Here is a 21,647-nt window from a genome sequence, read left to right as displayed (position 1 = left end):
ACATGCACCCGACCGGGATCCACCTGGCACGCCCACCAGGGGCTACGCTCTGCCCACCAGGAGGCGATGCTCTGCCCACCAGGAGGCGATGCTCGGCCCCTCTGGGGCGTCGCTCTGCCGCCGACCAGAGCCACTCTAGCGCCTGGGGCAGAGGCCGAGGAGCCATCCCCAGCGCCCGGGCCATCTTTGCTCCAGTGGAGCCTTGGCTGCGGGAGGGGAAGAGAGAGACAGAGAGGAAGGAGAGGGGGAGGGTGGAGAAGCAAATGGGCGCTTCTCCTATGTGCCCTGGCCAGGAATCGAACCCCGGTCCTCCGCACGCCAGGCCGACGCTCTACCGCTGAGCCAACCGGCCAGGGCCTATAGCTGTTTTTGAAGTTACCACTTCTCACAGCCGTGGAGTGCTCGGTGGGTGGCTGTCCGTGGCCGCCCGCCTCTGCCCTGCTCCACCACCCCCAGGCAGATTCCAGGCTTCCACCCTCGGGGGCAGAGCTGTCTGCGCCCGCCTGCGCCCGCCTGCAATGTCACTCAGTGCAGGGCAATGCCATCACGGGGTCTTATGCTTCTGATCCATCCTCCAGTGGTTTACCCAAAAGGGGGCCTGATGATGCCGCTTGGGGCACTGGCCCTTACCTTCCACCCAGCGCTGACACAGGGGTCTTGGTGTTCAGTCCTTGAAAATCGGGTGGGACAATGGGCCTCTTCTCCTGTGAGAATCCATCCCCTGAGTCCTGGCCCATCCACGACCATCTGTAAGCCTCTGAACAGCCTTTCCCTGCTCCACACTGTTCCTGTCCACTGGCAGGGCCCTTTCTTACCCAGGGCACCAACCCTTGGCTTGCACCATGTCTCAGACATCTTCTCCCGTTCGCCTTGTGCCTTTGCAGACGGCTGATGTGGAGCTGCGTGGACACTGGACATCTCTACCTTTCTGTTCTATTCAGCTGACTGGAAAAGGCTCACCTCACTGGGGAGGTAACTTGCTTTACTGAGTCCACCAATTCAAATGCTGATCCACCTGGAGCCACCCTCACAGACACACCCAGGAACACAGCTGAGCCGTTGCACGATCCAACGTTAGAACGGCCTGGTGGCTGGACAGAGGCTATTGCATTCTCTGCAGACCCAGAGTCTGGGGTGGCAGAGCCCAGGGGTGCCCGCCGCGTTCCGTGGGCTCCCCAACCCTGTGCCGTCATCCTTGAGGAGTGGAAGCCAGCTCTGTCCTCGTTCCGTGGGCTCCCCACCCCTGCGCCGTCATCCTCGAGGAGTGGAAGCCAGCTCTGTCCTCGTTCCGTGGGCTCCCCACCCCTGCGCCGTCATCCTCGAGGAGTGGAAGCCAGCTCTGTCCTCGTTCCGTGGGCTCCCCAACCCTGTGCCGTCATCCTCGAGGAGTGGAAGCCAGCTCTGTCCTCGTTCCGTGGGCTCCCCACCCCTGTGCCGTCATCCTCGAGGAGTGGAAGCCAGCTCTGTCCTCGTTCCGTGGGCTCCCCAACCCTGTGCCGTCATCCTCGAGGAGTGGAAGCCAGCTCTGTCCTCGTTCCGTGGGCTCCCCACCCCTGTGCCGTCATCCTCGAGGAGTGGAAGCCAGCTCTGTCCTCGTTCCGTGGGCTCCCCAACCCTGTGCCGTCACCCTCGAGGAGTGGAAGCCAGCTCTGTCCTCGGTATTTGAAGTGGTGGGATTGGATGCAGCTATACCTCCGGGAGGGGGCTCAAGGCCAAGGAGGAGGGAGGGGACTTGTCCCCACAAGTTGGCGTGGGTTGAACAACATGCTGCCTCCGGCCCTTCTTTGTTTCAGAACCTTTGTCTTTTGTTCCAGGAAATGGAGTGTCTGCAACTGTGTTTCTTGCTTTTGAAAAAAATCATTTTCCTGATCCTGAAAGGATCTGTTTGTGGGGGATAAACATCCAGATACTCTCACACTCGGTACTGCAGGGTCCACGGCAGTGGGCAGGCGTCTAAGAGCCAACGTTTTGTGAGACGAGCCCCCTGGGTGTTGCCTTTGAGAAGTTTGCTGATTAGCAGGACAATAAATCAAGCTGCCCTTTGCCTGCCAATTTCCGTGGTGCACATATCCTCACCTGGGCCAACCTCTGGCATGCTGGTCCCTGAGTGTGGAGCTGGCAGGAGGGGCTAGTGCCCCCCCCATGTAGATGCCACAGACAGGAAAATCTCAACGGCACAGATTATCATAAAATATTCTAAAATTATTAGGAAGAGGGCTGTGTATTTATTACCTTTACTATGCATACAATTTATTTTACTATAAATTCATAGAATTTAATTTTTAATAGTGGCTATGATAATGGGTCATGTCTTTTGCAGATTTTTCTGTTAGGTTCTTTTTTTCACTACTGACTTGTAAGAGCTCTTACTATGTCAAACAATTAAGTCTTTTGATCTGTCTGTGGCACATTTTCCCTTAGTTTCTGGTCCTTTGACATTTTCGTTTAAAGAACACAGACCAAATTATAAATCTTGTCCTTTAGAGTTTTGTGGCTTGCTTATAAAAGCCCTCTTTGCTCTAAGATGATAAACTATTTTTCCAATTTTTTTTTAGAGATAGTATAGTTTCATATTTCATGATTAAATTCCTCCTCCATCTGGAATTTATTTTGGTGTAAGGAGTGAAGTAAGATTCAGCTAAAAAAAAAACCCCACAAAAACATCAAACCAATTGTCCCAATACCATTTTTGGGTAATCCATCTTTTCCCTAATGGGAAAAGCTTTCACCAAATGCCTTCACCTTGGTCCTGCTGACCTGTACCTAGTGACACCCATCCTGTCATCCTGACAGGAGACATGGCCCTTCCTCACTCCTTTGTTGTAAAGGAGCCTCCTGGCCATATGCTCACTGTCAGTTTTCCGTAAACCTCTGCCAAGTCATTTGACAATTTTCAGATTCGCACATTGATGAAGATCTCAGTGCAGGTACAGGTTAAAGGAGTAAACCTTAGTAGGATTTTTTGGGGTTTTTTAATTATAGTGAGAGGAGGGGAGGCAGAGAGACAGACTCCCTCATGCGCCACTACCAGGATCCACCTGGAAAGCCCACTAGGGGGCGATGCTCTGCCCATTTGGGGCCATTGTTCTGCTGCTCGGCAACAAAGCTATTTTAGTGCCTAAGGCAAGGCAATGGAGCCATCCTCGGCACTTGGAGCCATCTCACTCCAATCGAGCCATGGCTGCAAGAAGAGAAGAAAGAGAGAGAGAGAGAGAGAGAGAGAGAGAGAGAGAGGAGTGAGAGGGGGTGGGGTGGAGAAGCAGATGGGTGCTTCTCCTGTGTGCCCTGACTGGGAATCAAAACTGGGATATCCACATGTTGGGCTGATGTTCTACCGCTAAGCCAGCCGGCCAGGGCAAACCTTAGTATGATTTTAAAATTTTCTAATTTTTTTTTATGTTTGTTCCCAGGTATTTCATTTTCTTTTGCTGTTCTAAACAGCATGTCACCTTGCACGTGACTGACTGCCTGCTAGGGGTCGAGGGAGGGGCGCCAGGCCCCTGGTTCAGCAGCCCCTTGGTGACATCTTCCTCAGTTCATTCAACAGATGTGTCTGGACCACTGCTGCTACCCGGTGGGGCCTCCGAAAGCATGGGCTCCCTTGTCTCCGGGCTCCCAGGTGGGTCCGCCTCCTGCGCTGGCCGGGGCTCCTGTGCATGTCCCAGCTGTGAAGAGAAGGGCCCTCTGTGCTGCCCCCGCCTTCCGGGGTCCTGACTCTGTCCAGGTCTCTCCAATATTCAGTGCCAACCGTCTCCTGGAAGGACTTCGCCAGCACACTGCTGTCTTGCTCTGTCAACATTGCTTTATTAACATGCTCATTAATAACATTGTCACCTGCTTCCTGGGTATGCCCTGGCTCACCCTGACTTACCCTCTCGCCTTTCACCTCCCCATCGTCCCTCGAAGCAAAAGTCACGCTCTTTTCCGCCTCACATCCTCACACTCCTCAGCCGCTCTGTCTGCCAGTCTGCTGACTCTTTCAGCCGAAACCGGTCCCACCTGCAATCACGTCCTCCCCTCCTTCACCTCCACCCTCACCTCCACCTCCACACACACCTCCCCCTTCCTGCTTTGGAAGCAGACTTCTCTCTCCCCACTGTGGCAAGTCACAGCACGTGCAGAGTCAGAGTTGAGACCCTGACTGCCGATGGGCTCCACCCTGCACACCTCCCCACACGTCCCCTACGTTTTGTTCCTGTGGCCAGCTCTGGCTGGAGGACGTCCACGCTGGCTGTTTACTCTGCTCACCTGCTCAGGACGCTCTGTCCTAAAGCTGCCCAACTGCGAGGGTTCCTGGTGGTGAACTGGCCTCCCCCAGGGTCTGTTTCCTTTTGTTCCAGAACTACGAGCACCTGTCTCCACATTTTTTTACCTCTCTTGCATTTTCTGTTAGTGTTGCAATCTGGTTAATTTCTTCAGGCTTGTTTTTGTTTTTGTTTTGTTTTGTTTTTAGAGAGAAAGAGACAGAGCCAGACAGGAAGGGAGATGAGAAGCATCAACTTGTCGTTGTGACAGTTTTTAGTTGTTCATGGATTCCTTCACATACGTGCCTTGATGGGGGTGGGGGGTGGGGGAGGCTCCAGCCAAGCCAGTGACCCCTTGCTCAAGCCAGTGACCTTTGGGCTCAAGTCAGAGGCCATAGGGTCTTGCCTATGATCCCACACTTACACCAGCGATGCTGCGCTCAAGCTGGTGAGCCGGCACTCGGCTGGATGAGCCCGCACTCAAGCCAGAGACCTCGGGGTTTCAAACCTGGGTCCTCAGCATCCCAGGTCAATGCTCTATCCGCTGCGCCACTGCTGGTCAGGTCAGACTCGCCGTCTGCTTCACCAATTCTGTCTTCAGCTGCATCTAATGTACATTTTTTAAAACCCATCCACTGAAGTTGACAAACCTTGATTTCTTTATTTATAGACATTCTCTTTGGTTTTGGTTTTGAAATCTGCTGGGTCTTGGTTTTTGTATTATCTTGTGCCTCCTTGTGTTTACTCGGAACCTGCTTGTGTTTTATGTCTGTGGCCAATAACTCTAGTACCTGATGTCCCTCATGGTTGATTCCTTTGCCTGTAGCCCATGCTGGCTTGTTTCCTTTGGTGTTGCCATCCCCTGCCTGGGTGCCTTTCTCTGTGGCAACCCTGCACAGCTCGGGGTGAAGGGGGCACCCAGGACGATTTCTGCTGCTCTCACTGGCCCTGAGGGTCCTCCGAACCTGGAACTCTGTGATAATGTAATGGCTTGGGGTGTCTGAGACCACACACAGAGAGTATGAATTTTCAGTGCTAACCTGGCTGAGGGCAGGCCTGATCTGAACGCAGGGGCAATACTTGACCCGTACAGAGCATGAGCCAGACAGACACATTTCCTGGGGGCCTCCTGGGCCAGTGCTGCCCTTTCCCGTGGCTGGCTCCTCACTGTCCACGGTCCTCGGCTTGGTCACTACCTTCCCTGTTCCAGTGACAGAGCCCCTGTTTATCCCTCCATTCTCTGGAAGTATATATAGTGTGTGTATGTGTGCGCGCTGGTCGACTGGTTTACACGGTCCTTCCAGGAGAATGTAAGCTTCGTGAGGGTAGGAACCACATCCTGCTTCTCTTTCCTGTGTTCCCAGGGTTTGCTCCTGTCATTCCCTGCGTGCCTGCCCTGCGCCAGGAGGCTGCCTGCATTCCTGGTCACAGCTGTGCTTTTCCTGCAAGAGGACCGCCTCCCTGGCTGCTGCTTGGGAAGCACAGTGCCCGCTGTGCAATGACTCTCTGTCCCTACCCCCGTGACAGTGGCTCAGCCCCGTGGGCCACGTCCAGGGTTCACTCTGAAGCTCTGTCTCTCTGCCACCGACTGCACAGACCCTTGTTCTGCCCAGGGCAGCTTCCTCCACCCGCTCTTGGAAAGAAGAGAGGGCACCACAGAACTGCCAGCTGGAGCCAGCTGGAGTGGGCTGGAGCAGGTTGGAGCCCTCCAGCCAACCAACTGGTGTCTGGGCTCCACAGAAGGTGCTGGCCACTCATCTGACCATCTTGAGCCACTCAAAGGGCAGCAACAGTGCAGAGAAATGCCCCAGCTTTCCCATGTGCATAGGGCAGAAGGCTTGAACCAGCAACCCCATCTCACTAACTTCGTGTGCATGAGTCTGCTGTGCTGTAGGCGTGTGAAAACACTACCAAGGTCCCGGAACCCTGGAATGGGCCTTGTGGCAGGATGTGGAACATCTTGCCAGAGGGGGTGGGGGCCATGCCTGCTTGGTACTGCAACACCCTCCCCCCGCCCCCATGCCTGGGTGTATCATCTTAACTCAGGCTGAAGAGACTAGCAAGCTGAGGGACCCCCAGTGACAATGAGAGGGACCGCAGGGAAGGGGTTACAAGCCTATACCTTGTCCCCCAGAAGCTGAGGGCTTCAATACAGCAGGAGTCCTGTTGCACCACTGGGAAACCTGAGGCTTTAATTCATTTAAAAATGTGACAGACAGCACTGGGAGGTTGGCTCAGTGTTAGAGCGTCGGCTGGGCGTGTGGAAGTTCCGGGTTCAATTCCCGGCCAGGCCACACAGGAGAGGTACCCATCTGCTTCTCCACCCTTCCCCCTCTTCTTCCTCTTTATCTCTCTCTTCCCTTCCCACAGCCAAGGCTCCATTGGAGCAAAGTTGGCCTGGGCGCTGAGGATGGCTTCATGGCCTTTGCCCCAGATGCTAGAATGGCTTCAGTTGCAACAGAGCAACACCCCAGATGGGCAGAGCATAGTTCCTTAGCAGGCATGCCAGGTGGATCCCAGTTGGGTGCATGTGGGAGTCTGTCTCTCTCTGCCTCCTCGCTTCTCACTTCAGAAAAAAAATTAAATAAATAAATAAAAAAAAACGTGGTGGGCAGCCTGACCATGTGGTGGCACAGTGAATGCAGTATCGGATTAGGATATGTGGAGGACTCAGGTTCGAAATTCTGAAGTCGCTGGCTTGAGCGCGGGCTCACCAGCTTGAGCGTGGGGTCACTGACTTGAGCGTAGGACCATAGACCTGACACCCATGGTCGCTGGCTTGAGCCCAAAGGTCACTGGCTTGAAGTCCAAGCTTGCTGGCTTGAGTAGGGGTTTACTCGCTCTGCTGTAGCCCCCAGGTCAGGGCACATATGAGAAAGCAATCAATGAACAACTATGGTACTGCAACAAAGAATTGATGCTTCTCATCTCTCATTTCTCTCCCTTCCTGTCTGTCTGTTCCTATCTGTTCCTCTCTCTGACTCTCTCTCTGTCAAAAAAAAAAAAAATGTGGTGGGCAGGTGGCACCTGGTCAGCTTCTCATCAAAGGTTTTCAGGGTGCCTTCCTGGGACCCCGGGACTCTGGATAACACTCTCCTATTGCTTCCAACACAACCACATTCAGCCACCCCTGTTGTCTTGAAAGGTTCCTCTTGAACTAAGTTCCTGCTTTAAAGAAACAGCCACCAAAAAGAGTGGGTGTGCTCCACACATTTGGGTCAGTGGGAGGGGCATCATCCTGGGACCCACAGCCCACTGGAGGAAGATGAGTACAGTCATTTTCAAATACAGAGGGTAACAGTACAAAAATAGAGGTTCTGGCCAAAAAAGTAACTCCAATCACCAAAGCAATACCTGTGCACTGTGGAAATTTGAAAAAAAGAGAAGGTCCCTAGCCTAATCTAATCACCACTAACATTTTGGTGTCCACATGGTCCCACCTGAAAACACAAACAAAAACAGAGTCATGGGTACAGTGTGCACACGGTGTCTTTGTGCCTTCATCCGTGCGTCCCACACAAATTTGAGCATTTTCACTATAGTGGTGACTTGGGTGGGGCTTGGAGCCAGACTGTACGGGCTCCCACCCAGTCTCAGTTTCCTCAACCATCAAATGGACAGGGCTGTTGTGCCCAGGAAGGGCTCACAGGGGTGCCTGGTGCAGAGGAGGGTCCAGTTCCACTGGGGCCGGCCGGTGGGCAGCTGGTCTCAAGCCCCCACTTGCATGGCTTCATCACCCTGCATTTCCTCACTTGACCCCCAGTTGTACTCCTTGCCTGGATGAGATGCTGGTGCACACAAACTCAGCATCAGGCAGCCCATTCATCTGACCACCTCAGGCTGTCCCGCAGTGCCACATGCCAAATGCTGAGGTCAATGGCTATCTGTCTTCTGTTGTTGCCGAAGGCAGCCTGTATCCTCACTCAAGATAACTAGCTACCTGCTCTCCAAACACCCCCATTTCAGAGGAATGAGACCCACAGGTGCTCGTGGCAGGAGCAGCGATGTAAGACAACACCCAGTCAGCTGGCAGAGCAGGACAGACTCTCCTGCTGTCAGTTGCACCGCTCAAGAGGGCAGGAACACATGGGAAACAGAGATTCTCTTGTTTTCTCCAAATTGTGCCCCTGGCTTTCAGTGGTGCAGCTGTTTTTGTCTCCAGATACCCAGTCGCAGCTGGAGGCCGGGTAAGGGCTCTAGGATGTAAATAAACCCTGAGGGCAGTGGAAGAAGTCGATTTTACTTATTTCAGTAAAACTACTTGTAGACAACAGGACCCACACACAAGAACCAGAGAGAAAAGCAACGGGTGTAATACTGTGGATACAAAGAAACAGAAGAAGTACCAGGAAAGCTTTTCCTAAATCTCAGCATCTGGTGACTGACCGAAATCACCGCCAAAAGGGGGGGCCGAGGGGGGGACTCCTTGGCCTTCCAAACTTGGATGTCCTTTCCTAGTGCCTTTTCCCACCTACCTTGCCTGGTGAGCCCAATGGGCAGCTCTGCCCATTGCCTTCTACTAGCATGGCTCCCAAAGTTCACCGGTGAGCCCGAGGTCAGGAGCCGCCCCCTGTCTCCATACATTTATTCTCCATCGTCTCGTGTAAAAAACGCAGAAAGGGCGGTGCTGGACAATGAGGCTCGGGCAGAAAGAGGACACCCCAGAAGGGATTTACGGAGGTTCAGTTCTACATCCCAGGGTCCCGGCAAGCGGAAACACCCTCTGGCTGCAGAGGTAGGGGCAGGCTATACAGTCCGCGACCCCGAACCCTGCTGGACAGCGTCCCGCGGCCATCCGCCTGGACCCTCGGGGGACCGGAGGGCGTGGGGCCCCGGGGGGGGGGGGGAGTAGAGAGTTCGTGCGGAAGACACAGGGAACGGCAGAGGACAGCAGGCGCCAGGTTACACGGGGAGTGCACGGGGCACGGAGAGAGTGGGAGGACACGAAGAGGCCTAGACCAGTGCGTGGGGACAACGAGTGCTGCTGGGGGTCGCGGGATCAAGGGCCAGGGGAGCGCGCTGGGTGGGCGCGCCCGGCGGGCGGAGCCGGGTATCCCTCTGCCCCGCCCCCAGCGGGGCGGGGCGGGGCGGAGCGCGCGGGGCGGGGCCTGTACGCAGCGCTGAGCGCGCTCCCGCAGGCCGCGGACGGGGATGCCTCGCGCGGCGCCGGCGGGGAGGTTGAGTGTTAGCTCATTTCCGGCGGACGCTCTACGGGCTGTGATTGGGCCTGAGTTGGTGAGCGCGCGCCCGCCCAGCCAATCGGTGGCGGCGGCGCGGTCGGAGCCCGGGGGCGCGCGCGGCGCGGGCGTGCCGGCGGGGGCGCGCGGGGCGGGGCGGGGCGGCCGTATCTTCGTCGCCGCCCGCGGGCCTGTCCGCCGCCCGCCCGGCAGTCCCAGCCGCCCAGCCGCCATGTGACTGCGCCGCCGCCCTCCGCGCGCCCGGCCCGCCCGCCGCCCGCCGCCGCCGCTTGTCCGCGGCCCGGCCGCAGCCCCAGGCCGCCGAGGAGTGGGGGGCCGGCGCCATGGCCGAGCGGGGCCGCCTGGGCCTGGCCGGCGCGCCCGCCGCGCTCAACACGCCGGTGCCCATGAACCTGTTCGCCACCTGGGAGGTGGACGGCTCCAGCCCCAGCTGCGTGCCCAGGTACGCCTCCGCCTGGCCGGCCGCTTTGTTCCCGCGCGCACCTGCCGGCCACCCGGGGCTTCCACCAGGGATTCCACCCGGGACCTCGCGCTAGGGACCGTGGCGTTTGCCTCCTTGGGCATGTACACATGTTCCCTGCGAGTAACCCCTGGGCGCGAAGGATGCGCAGGTGCCCATCTCCCAGGCTCTCTCTGGCGCTCACCTGGTTGGTTCCCAGCCTGCGTCCTTGCACCTGCCTACTGATGTGCTTGGTGCTGGTGAAGGGTGTCTTCTCTCTCCACCGGTGCACAGATTTCTTTTTTGCATCTGGCCACACTGTGAAGTCTGAGCGGCCTGGGAGTGACCCTCAGGGCACACTGCCCAGAGGACACACAGACCTGGGACCACAACTGTACTTCTTCACCCAGCACATCCCTCATCCATCGTCCTGGGCACTGGGGCTTACTCCTCTGTGCTGGTTGGTGTCGCGGCTCTTTCCCAGTTTGCACTGTGCTTGTTAATGGAGAAACATCTGCTCGAACGTAAACACTAGTCTTTGCATCATGCTGTTAATTTCGCCATCCCTCCCACTTGGGGAAACCCTGTCGCCCAGGGGTAACAGTTGGACGGGGTTTCTCCACACAGGCCAGCGCCATGGCCAGCCCCACTCCATTCAGACTCCCAACTTCTCTGTTTGTCCTGGCAGTTCGAAGCTCTCCTAGTTTCTTCCCAACTCCGTGGTCCCTGCTGACGAAGCTGCAGGCTGAGGGAGAGAGACAAGCTTTTGCTCCAGGGCCTGGTTCTGGAATAGACAGGCTGCAGGTGGGCCCCAGGGAAGAGCCCTCCCTGGGGAGACCTACGGGCCAGGGGTCTCAGGAGTGCTATCCAGGCACAGGAAGTGCCTGGTGTGCCCCCAGGGGGCCACCCACTCTGCCACAGCTCCATCAACAGAGCTCACTGAGTGAGGTGTTTGGGTGGCAGAGATTCCCCCCCCCCCCCCAGCCTTTGGAGCACAGGGCAAGGAGCTCAGGTCTGTGGCTGTGCTGAGTGCCTAGGGTAGGCCTCCAGAGCTTCTCCCCTGGCCTGGCCTTTGCTCCCTTTTCCTGTCTTGGCAGTGGCCCTGGCGCCGGGTACCCCACAGCAAGGGTCATCCCCAGGCTTCCTCTGTCTCTCCCCTCTGTACTGTCACCAGCGCCCCTTGGACCCGTTGGGCGGCTGCATCCCATCAGGGCTCCCCTTGTTCGTGCTTTGCCCTTTCCTAAACTTGTGTCCCCAGACGCGGCACAGAGTGTAGCCTGCTTGTGCTCTGCTTCTCCAGCGGCTTCCAGGGCTCCGCGAAAGACCATAGAGTTTAACTGGAGACGGGTTGGGGGTGCAGAAGAGTCTAGGGCTGGGTGGAGGACCGTGGGAGGGCATGGGGCAGGATGTGGGGGCCTGGGCTGGACACCGCTAGGTGTTGGACAGCTGCCATCAGAGCGGAGAGGCACAGAGTTGAGGGCAGGCTGCTCTGCTGAGGTCCCTCCCTGTGCCCAGCGGTGGTTCGGGCCTGCTGTCCCCCTCAGTGCGTGTCCCTGCCAGGCTGGGCTTAGTTGTGCTCTGTGGGGACTTACATGAGAGGGTTCTCGGTTTTGCCCGATCTCGGTTTAAGTTTCTGAGTGGTGTCCGTGCTGTTACCTGTCACTGCTGCGTGGTGACCCTGTCAGACAGCGGCAGGCGTCTCTGCTCTGTCAGGAGATCTTTGGCTTATTTCCAGGGTTTGGCCAGTTACAATCATGCTGCTGTAGGCATTCAGTCCCTGTGCCCTCCCTGTGTGTGTGCCTTCCGTGGGCGGGCGGGCCTGTCATAAGCATGTGCCAGCAGTGGGGTTTGGGGAGGTGTGCCAGTGTCACTACCAAGCAGCTTCCTGCAGTGCTGTGCCAACTCCGGCCCCTCCAGCATTCTTGCCAATGCTGCCTGACTTAAATTTTGCCAATCTGGTAGGTGTGAGATGTTGTGGTTTTCATTTGAGTGTCTCTAATTGCTGGTACAGGCCATTTGTACCTCCTCGTCAGAGAAATGCCTCTTCCTTTCTCCTGCTAGTTTTCTCTCTCCTTTCCCTGACTTGAGGCCCAGCTGCTGCTTTGGGGGTAGCCGCCCTGTGTTGCGTGGATGTGTTGGGACCCCCTCCTCTGACGAGACGTGTTCCTGGCTGTGTGCAGCCTGTGATGCTCCGGAATGCCCTCGGCCTTGTCTCGTTCCTGCTCTTCCCTCTCAGGGGTGGCAAGGGCAGCTTGGTCCTGTGGGTTTCCCCGTGGTGACACAGCACTCCTCCTCACCGACCCCACGTCTGCAGCCTCACCCGGGGTTCACCCTCCCTGGCCTCCTGCTGTTCAGGCCCCACTGCCGGGACCCCCAGAGGGCCTCTTGTCCCCGGGCTTCTGGATCACTTTAAAAAAAACACGTGTTATTGATTTGAGAGAGAGAAGCATAAATTTGTTTTCCACGTCGTTGTTTATTCATTGGTTGCTTCTCAGTGTGCCCAGACGGGGCATCAAACATGCACCTTAGGCCAATTAGGACGGGGCTCCAACCCACTGAGCTCCCTGGCCGGGACCCGGGTCTCACACGTCCCACTGAAGTTCACGAATTCATTGTTAGTTTCCAAGGTTGGGCATCTGTTTACATTGCCGCTGTTCCTAAATTTCTTCTGCAACCTCCCTGTTCTCCCTTTGGCCCATTTGAGGGAGGTCACGGAGGCTCCTTCATGCAGAGGGAAGGCTCTTCAGCTGGAGGTGTGAGTTTTAACAGCTCCGTGCCCATTGGCCACCCACCTCCCAGCAGGTCGGAAGGCCCCACATCTCAGCTCAGCAACCCAAGGCGGGTCCCGCCCATCCCTGGACCTCAGGTGTGAGGGCTGGAAGGGAGCACCTGGGGCCTGGCCTTGTTCTCCCAGCCTGCAGCCCCTCCCGTTGAGGAACAAGCCAGGCTCTGTGTTATCCTGCTCCTGGTGGTAGGTGTGGGGCTTGTCTGTAGGTCTGTGGGGCTGCTGTGTTCAAAGCTGCTACGACCATTTGCATCCAGGCCGTGGGAATGTCTTTTCGCTTCTCTTGGGTAATAGCAAGCCACGGCGAAGTTTGGGTGGGGGTGGTGGTCTGCTCTGTGGGAAACTGCCAGTTTTCTGAAGTGATGGCACTCCTTCCACTGCCACCAGCTGGGTCACCTTTCATGTCATCATCTTTTTTATTTTAGCTATTCTAACGGCTCTGGGATGGTTGCTCCCTAGGGTTTTATTCTGTGCTTAATGTGAGTAGATGTCAAGTCTAATCGGACACTTTTTAAATTAAGGGCCTCGTGGGATGCTTCTGCTTTAATTGCTGAGGTGGGCCCTAGCTGGTTGGCTCCGTGGTAGAGCATTGGCCCAGCGTGTGGATGTCCCAGGTTTGATTCCAGTCAGCATACAGGAGAAGCACCTATCTGCTTCTCTACCCCTTCTCTCTCTCTCTCTTTCTGTTTTCCCCTCCTGCAGCCAAGGCTCAGTTGGAGCAAGTTGGCCCCGGGTGCTGAGGATGGCGCCATGGCCTCCACCTCAGGCGCTAAGAAGAGCTGGGTTGCTGAGCAACAGAGCGACTATGCCTCAGATGGGCAGAACATTGCCCCCTAGTGGGCTTGCCGGATGAATCCCAGTCAGGGCACATGAGGGAGTCTGTGTCTCTGCCTCCCCTCCTCTCACTGAATAAAAAACAACAGAAAAATTGCTTATGGGGTAAATGTGTAAATGGATTTCGTAATATTAAACTAACTTTTCATTCTGGGAAGCATAGCAGTGTCTAGTGCATTCCCTGGTGGGTTTGGGTTGTGAACATTTGTTTACTACTGTGAGTCGATGTCTAGGGTCTGTGGTAGCCATCGTCTGCTGCCTGTATCATTTTGGTGCCAAGACATTTTATAGAAACAAGCTGAGGACTGTGTTGTCCTTCGCTGTGCCATGGAGTCATTTTGTAAAAACTGGAATTGTTTGTTCCGTGCATGTTTGGAAGAAATCACCTGTAACATAACCCGAGCCAGGAATCGCTTTGTGGGAAGTTTACCTCCTGATTCAGTTTCTTTGGTTGTAGAATACATTCTTCTCCCTCTTGGTTTAGTTTGGAAATATATTTTACTGGGAATTTGTCCATTTTGTCTACATTTTCAAGTTTATTGGCATAAAGCTGTTCATTCTACTCTTTTTTTTTTTTCAATACAAGCAAACATTTATTTGAGTCACAAAGGCAGAGAGAGAAAAAGTGAACCAGCGTGGGCTCAGGAAACAAGTTACAGAGGCAAGAGAAGGGCTCTTGGAGCTTAGAAGAGAGAGGAAAGCTGGGGAAGTCATGCCTGGAGGAAGAGGTAGGGGGTGTGCTCCTCTCATTCTATCCTTTTATTTCTTTTCTTTTTTTCTTTTTTAATTGAGAGGTGAGGAGGTAGAGAGACAGACTCCCATGTGCGCCCTGACCGGGATCCATCTATCAAACCCTTTGCCAGGCAATGCTCTGCCCATCTGGGGCCACTGCTCCGTTGCTTGGCAACTGAGCTATTTTAGCACCATCAACCTTGTCCTCAAGCCAGCGACCTTGGGCTTCAAGCAACCATGGGATCATGTCAGTGATCTCATGCTCAAGCCCATGACCTCGGAGTTTCGAACTTGGGACCTCAATGTCCCAAGTTGATGCTCTATCCCAGGGGTTGGGAACCTATGGCTCGCGAGACAGATGTGGCTCTTTTGATGGCTGCATCTGGCTTGCAGACAAATCTTTAATAAAAAAAATAACGTTAAAAATATAAAACATTCTCATGTATTACAATCCATTCATTTCCTACCGCTCATGTTCATGGTTGCAGGTGGCTGGAGCCAATCACAGCTGTCCTCCGGGACAACACCAAATTTTTATTGGATAATACATAACGTACACGGGTCGTTGTATGGCTCTCACGGAATTACATTTTAAAATATGTGGCATTGATGGCTCTCTCAGCCAAAAAGATTCCCGACCCCTGCTCTATCCACTGTGCCACCACTGGTCAGCAAAGTTTTATAAAATAAAATTAGTTCTTATCTTTATTCCCTCACATTTTTTTATGCTCCTTAGGTCTATTTTGCAGTCTGATTTCTTATGGTACATATACAGCTCGTTAATCCTCCTTCCCTTGCACAAACACATTTATGGCTGCAAAGTAAATTAATGCTTTAGTTGCATCTCTTGTGCTTTTATATGTAGAATTGTTCAGTTTTAAATATTTCTTAAAATTTCCCATTCTTTCTTTAATGTGATGGGCTATTTCCAAGTTTCTTCATATCCAAATGTGTGGCTTTTTTCCTGTTTATTTCTCCATTGTCGAATTCATTGTTTCTCTCTTTCCCGTTATTCATTTCTAACTTACTTATGTTGTGGTCAGAGGTGGTGGTCATTGTGGCACCGAGTCCCTAAGTATTTCTGACCACCCTCTGTGTCCGGGCTGGAGGTCAGCTCACCCACGTGCAGCTTGTGCTGAGAAGGCACCTGTCTTCTGTGTCGTCCCCCTCAGTGAGCTCTGTCCACTTGAGTGAGGCTCTGTTCGGCATGGTCCTCTGTCTGCTTCCTTTGTGTGTCCACACCCTCTGACCCAGTGGCGGGCTGCCTACTTCTCTCGCAGCTTCCTCGTTTTGAGATGAAGTTTTTAGCACCTACTTGTTAAGAATCACACGCTGCCTTCCCAGCCTTGTGAACTTTTAGAGCCTGTGACTCTGGATGTGGTGAAGTTTCTCACCTGGTCGTAGACTCTCTGAGTAGCACCGCTTTGTGACCTCCCCCTGGATAGAGTTTGCCTCCATGTCCTTCCCACTCCTCAACTCTTCTGCATCCTTACATGACATGTCTAGAGGTGTTTTTGGTTATTTTGACATGAATCTAGATTTTGCTTTCACTCAACCTGATGATCTTTTTTATTACTGCTATTATTATTTACCTAGAACATTCAGTTCACTGTCATTGATCGAAACTAGATTATGCTCCACGCCTACCATGTATGCTGTGTTGATTATTGTCCCACAGATGTTTTTTTTTTTCTTGACAAGGTTAAGTGCTATTTATTATTTATATAAATATTTGTCCCACAGATTTGACGTTTGTTTTTCTCTTTGTCTTACCTTACTCTGCATCTATTTCTCTCTTATTCCATTCCTCCTCTGGTAGTTTGAAACTTATCCCTACTTTGGTCTTCAGTGGCTGCTATGTAAGTTGTAACTTGCATTCTGGTTGTTACATTATAAGGTTGATTGTGTCTTTATTTTCTTCCTGGAAGACACAGAAACCTTGGAGCTTCTCATCCTAACCAATCCCTTCATGTCTATAAGCTTTTGCTTAATGTGTTGCAGTTCTTTTTCTCTTTAATTGTCTTCTTTTTAAGCCCATAAGAGGTTGTTATTATTGCTTTGTACTGTTAATACTTGGTTAAACTAAAAATTCATCACGTTCTTTTCTTCAGTTATTTTTTTTATCACCTCTGAACTGGGGTGATATTCCTTTTCTGCGGGAAAATGCATCTTTAGGGTTCTGTTCAGTGAAAACCTGTTCTTTCAGCCTGTGCAAGGCGATCAATCTCACCCGGGGGGTGTTGGCCAGTGTGGAGTTCCAGAGGACAGGTCCCCTGTCTGCACCTGGAGGAGGCACCTCCATGACTTTGCTCTCAGGTTTTGTTGTTGAGAATGAGGAACAGGGCAGCTGTGACTCATTTGAAGGTCTGTCCTTTGTCCTTTGTGGCTCTCTGATGGCCTCTCAGTTGTGTCTGTGTGCAGCTTCTCTTGTTCCCGATGGCATGGGGGTTACGGACTCTGGATTGTGGACTGCTGATTTTCATTGGTCCTGGGAAGTTCTTGGTCATTCTCTTTTCAGTTATGTGCCCCGTTTTCAGTCTCCCCACACTGAAAACACCGACTGGACGTGGGGCGGCCCTTCCCACTGTGCGAGCTTTGTATGCCCCTGCAGCTCCGGCCAGTTCCCAGCCCTCTCCCGTGCCGTCTGTACCCCGTTGCCCCGGCCAGCGTGCAGAGCCTGACTGCAGGCGGGGACTCCGTGGAGTGGTGGGGGTCAGGTGTCCCCCAGCCCTGCCTGAGAACCCCTGTGGAGTAGCTGCTAGAGGACATGCATGTGGCTGAGCAAAGATGTTGTGCTCCGGATGTGGGTTTTGATGCCCTGGTTGGCAAACCATGGCTTGTGAGCCTTGAGTGTGGCTCTTCCACAAAATACCACGTGCGGGCGCTACCTCGATAAGGAATGTACCTACCTATATAGTTTAGGTTTAAAAATTTTGGCTCTCAAAAGAAATTTCAATCGTATTGTTGATATTTGGCTCTGTTGACTAATGAGTTTGCTGACCACTGGCTCAAGTCACTGATCTGTTTTGAGGGTGTGTGTTTGGGTGAATGGTGCTGAAACTGAGGTTGGGTTGGCTGTGTGCAGGGGCCAGTGGGTGGGTGGGGAGGGCGGGGTTCGAGCTGGGTGCAGGGTTTGCAGCCTCTGGTGGGCTGCGCTGAGTGATAGACTGACTTGTGGGTGCGTGGCCTGTGGATTGGATGTCTTAGGGGGCCTGGTCATAGCTGCTGCCATCTTGCCCACCCCTGCGCCTACCTGGGCCAGGTCTGTATCTCTGTCGTGTGTGAAGTGGGCAGTCAGTCAGTCCCCGGGGACACAAGGCTGTGGCCACTGGGGTCTGGGCAGGGGAGGGTGGTCTTCCATCTCTGCTCCCTTTCCACTTCCCCGCCTGCACCGGGGAGGTTAGGTAGGGCCTGCCTGTGGGTTCCAGAACATTCCTAACTCTGCCAGGTCATCGAAGGTTCAGACATTTATTGTGAACCAGGTTGGAAGTAGGCTGTGCCGGGGACCCCCGTGGCCCTGCTCCAGGGTGACTGGAGGTTGTCTGTTACCTGGGCACTGACAAGCCAGTCCCTGAGGGACCCTGTGCCCTCTCCAGCAGTGAGGCCCCCAGTCCCTGAGGGACCCTGTGCCCTCTCCAGCAGTGAGGCCCCCAGGCACACTCAGCCTGTCCTGGGCACTGAGCAAGAGGCTGTCCACAGCTGGGTTCCGTCTGTCCTGTTTTGCTTCTGAACAACAGGTCCCTGGAAAAGGTTATGACCGGCAGCTAGAGCATCCCCCCCCCGGGTCCTCCCCGGGCGTGGGGCACACTCAGCACTTTGACCCTGGACTGGCCAGCATTCCATCCCCGCGCCACCGCCGTGGAGGCCCGTGGGGGTGGGGGACAGCTGCCACCACCAGCCATCACTTTGCAGACAGAGGAACTGCTCTGTGCTGGGCTCATGGTCCCCCGGGAGCTGGACGTTCCGTGTGCCCTGTGCCCGTGCTGCCTGTCCAGCGGCGGGGTGGGCAGGCGTGCGTGGCGCAGACCTCTGAGGGAGAGCACAGGGGCAGCAGTGCCAGTGGGGTGTCCCACAGCCACTGTGTCAGGAGTGGAAAGGGACACGGTGACGGGTGCTGCGGAAGAGCCCCGGGCGGCACTCCTGCACGGTCAGCCCCTCTGAGCTCAGAGCAGAGTGAGGGAGGGTCTTTCTGGGTGAGAAACCAGCCACAGTCCTGACGGAGAGGGACCCAGAGCGCCCGGAGCGGGCAGACGCTTCAGTTGCTGTGGAGGTGACTTCACCAGGACTTACCCATCACCTCACACTGACTGGGGTGTAGTGCAGCCGTCCCCTTCCCTGCCTGTGGCCTCTGGGTCGCACCCTGGGGGCCTCCAGCACTAGGTTTGCGCAGGACGAGGCTCAGAGCTGGGGTGGTGGCAGCCAGCGGCTGGGAGAGGAATACTTGTGATAGGAAGGGGCCCCAGGCGGCCCCCTCCCACGCGGTCCCTCCAGACACCCTCCTGGCCTCTCTCATGCCCCACGCCCGGCTTGGCACTTACTTTGTCGTTTGAGATTTGCTTCTGGCAACTGTTGCCTTTCCTGCCTGGACAGAAGCCCCCAGAACCAGGGCTGGCCCGCTGGCCCCTGCCTGCGGCTCTGGCCTGCCAGTGGCCTGCCAACATGGTCCAGAGGACAGTGCTGGCCCACGGCCGAGGGGGTAACGCGGGCCCGCTGGCCCCTGCCTGCGGCTCTGGCCTGCCAGTGGCCTGCCAGCATGGTCCAGAGGACAGTACTGGCCACGGTCGAGGGGGTAATGCGGGCCCGCAAGAGCTCTAGCACAGGCTGGGGGCCTGTCCCTGGGCCCTGCCTCTGTGGTGCCGCTGTCACCAGGGGCCTCGCGTCTTCTGGGGCCACTTGTGCCAGGCAGGTGGCCAGAGTCTTTTGTCCCTGCAGTCCTGGAGTCATGCTGAGCTCTTCACAAGGGCGGGGCGAGGTCCAGAGAGCCCTTCTGTTTGGGGCCCAGCCGAGGCGCACCTGCAGCCTTCTCCCCAGACCCATGGCTCCAGGGGCCTGGTGGGGCCTGGTACGCCCCTCACTGTGAAGGGGCCGCAGATCCAGGCAGGGTTTCTTTGCCTCACACAGCAGGAGCCTCTGTAGTTGACCGGACACCCTGGAACCCAGGCGTGGGCAGAAGGAGGCGAGCCGCACCCTTGCGAGTGCACGGCCATTGTGCGGGGGGGGGGGGGCTCCAGCTGCACCTACTCCCCCCCGAGACAACGGGGCTGAGGTGGGAACCCCAAACCCACTGCTCATCCATCTAGCACCCCTGGCCAGCACCGGGCCATGATGCTGGCGTGAGGACAGGAAAGCTGGGGGCTCGAGAGGTGACTGCTGTGGCCACGGGGTGGTAGGAAGTGCTCTCTGGCTCTGCCTTGGCATGGCCCTGACCCTCACCCGGTGAAGTCCTGGGTGGTCAAGGGGTGTGAAGACCCTGGGTCTAGATTGCGGGTTTTAGAAGAAGGCCAGCTGCTGGGACCAAGGCTTACAGTGAGAGTGGACCCCCAGTGTTGAGACCACACACAGCCTGGCAGACTGCAGCCAAGGGAGAGCCAGCAAGGAGGGGCCGGGAGGTGGGCAGCGGCTTGGGAGAGAGGGGAAGCTGGGCAGGGCTGGGGTCAGTGTCCGTGTGCCGTGCTGGGGCAGGTGCTGTGTGTGCAGGGTTCACCTGTGTTGTTCCATCCTGCTTGGAACTCTGTGTTTGCCAAACACAAGCATTGGTGTGTTTTCCCCGTTTTGGAAGAACTCTTATCCGGGGTCTGGTCAGAAGTCATGCGTCCCTTTCTCTGCCTCCCTGCCCGCCTTCCCAGTGGGGACTGTGTCCTGTGTGGCATCCTGTGCAGGCGCCTGCTGTGAGGCTGCTGGCCTGGAGATGCCACCCCCAGAGCCCTGTGGTCAGGCCACAGGTGCCACATCCCCATGGGGGACTGCGGGAGTGTTATGACTGGCCCACAAGTCCTCGTCACCGAGTGTGCAGAGTTTGCAGCCATGCCTGCATTGTGGGTGTCAGTGGACAGTGAGGGGAGCAGGCAGGCTGCCGGGGGGGCTTCCTATATGGCTGTGCCCACCCTGCGGGCAGCTCAGGGTCTCTGCACCGGACCCTCTGCTATTGGCCTCTAGGGTCACTGGGCCTCCTCTGTGGCAGATCCCTGCAGGTGGATGTGTGGTCAGCCCACGGTTCTTCCTTGGGACCCCAGACCCTGGATACAGGGTTCCCGGGGCTCTTTCTCCCTGCTAGACAGTGGCTCCGCGCTCCAGGCTCTCAGGGGCCTCCTCACAGCCCTCAGAGGCAGAGAAACCATCTGAGACAGGCCTGTCCCGCCTGTCTGGGATGGCTCATGGGCAGAGCGAAGCACCACAGATGCGCCTTAAACACAGGCATTTATCCCTCATGGTGTGGAGGCTGGAAGTCCAAGGTCAAAGGGCTGGCACGTCTGATGCCTGGGGAAGGCCGTCCTTTTCCTGGGTCCTCACAAGATGAGAGGGGACAGGGAGCTCTCTGGCCTCTTCTAAAGGAGCTCATCCCATCGTGAGGGCTCCCCCTCTCGGACCCACCAGCTCCTCAAGGCCCAGCCTCCTGGCCCATCACCTCGGAGGGTAGGTTTCAGTGTAGGGCTTTGGGGGACACACAATTCAGTCTACAGCGCCCATCATCTCCCCAGCATTTCGAGGACGTTCACTGGAGCTGTGCTCACTCCCCCCCCCAGGTGCTTCAAAGTCACGTGTGAGCACTGCCCCCCACCCCGGCCCCTCAGACCCGACACTGTGGACAGTGTTGTGGGTTCTCACCTGTGTGGGGCCTGTGGCCAGCAGAGCCTGCCACGCAGTGGTCCTGCAGCCATGTGAACCGGGTCGGGCCCCTTGATGACCTAGTGGTGTCGACAGCAGAGCTGCATGGAGCCCGCCCTGTTCCCCACCAGCCCCGCCTGCGGTCCCTGCTTCAGCCATGCATTTTCTTTTCTCCTAGGGTCTGACACAGCCTGCTCATGTCCCCCCAGACGGCTGTTCCCCGTGCCCAGCAGGGGCCAGTTCTGCCTGTCCCTGGCCCAGCCCGGGAGAGGCGCCCAGTCCCAGGTGCCCGCGGTGGCTGTCTGTGCAGGCACGTGGCAGGGACTCTGCAGGCCGCCATGGGCCCTGCTCCCTGGCCCTCCCGGAACCCGTCACTGAGGACACGTGGCAGGGACTGTGCAGGCCGCCATGGGCCCCGCTCCCTGGCCCTCCCAGAACCCGTCACTGAGGACTGTCCCTGACCCAGCCCGGGAGAGGGGCCCTGTCCCAGGTGCCCGCGGTGGCTGTCTGTGCAGGCACGTTGCAGGGACTGTGCAGGCCGCCATGGGCCCTGCTCCCTGGCCCTCCCGGAACCCGTCACTGAGGACACG

General features: G+C 56.0%; 1 protein-coding gene across 1 annotated transcript in view; it reads left to right on the top strand.

Annotated features, from left to right (window-relative positions):
* Positions 1-9,584: 9,584 nt before the first annotated feature.
* The window catches only part of PACS2 (phosphofurin acidic cluster sorting protein 2), a 62,790-nt gene continuing 50,727 nt past the window's right edge, over positions 9,585-21,647 (top strand). The window contains 1 exon segment of the mRNA XM_066342097.1: positions 9,585-9,884. Within this exon segment, the coding sequence (XP_066198194.1) occupies positions 9,766-9,884 (119 nt within the window). The 5' untranslated portion in view covers positions 9,585-9,765.

This window comes from Saccopteryx leptura, chromosome 6, assembly GCF_036850995.1.
Source record: "Saccopteryx leptura isolate mSacLep1 chromosome 6, mSacLep1_pri_phased_curated, whole genome shotgun sequence".
In the NCBI taxonomy this organism is placed as follows: domain Eukaryota; kingdom Metazoa; phylum Chordata; class Mammalia; order Chiroptera; family Emballonuridae; genus Saccopteryx; species Saccopteryx leptura.
The sequence above is the reverse complement of the archived record's forward strand: the minus strand, read 5'-3'. Positions and strand labels throughout refer to the sequence as shown.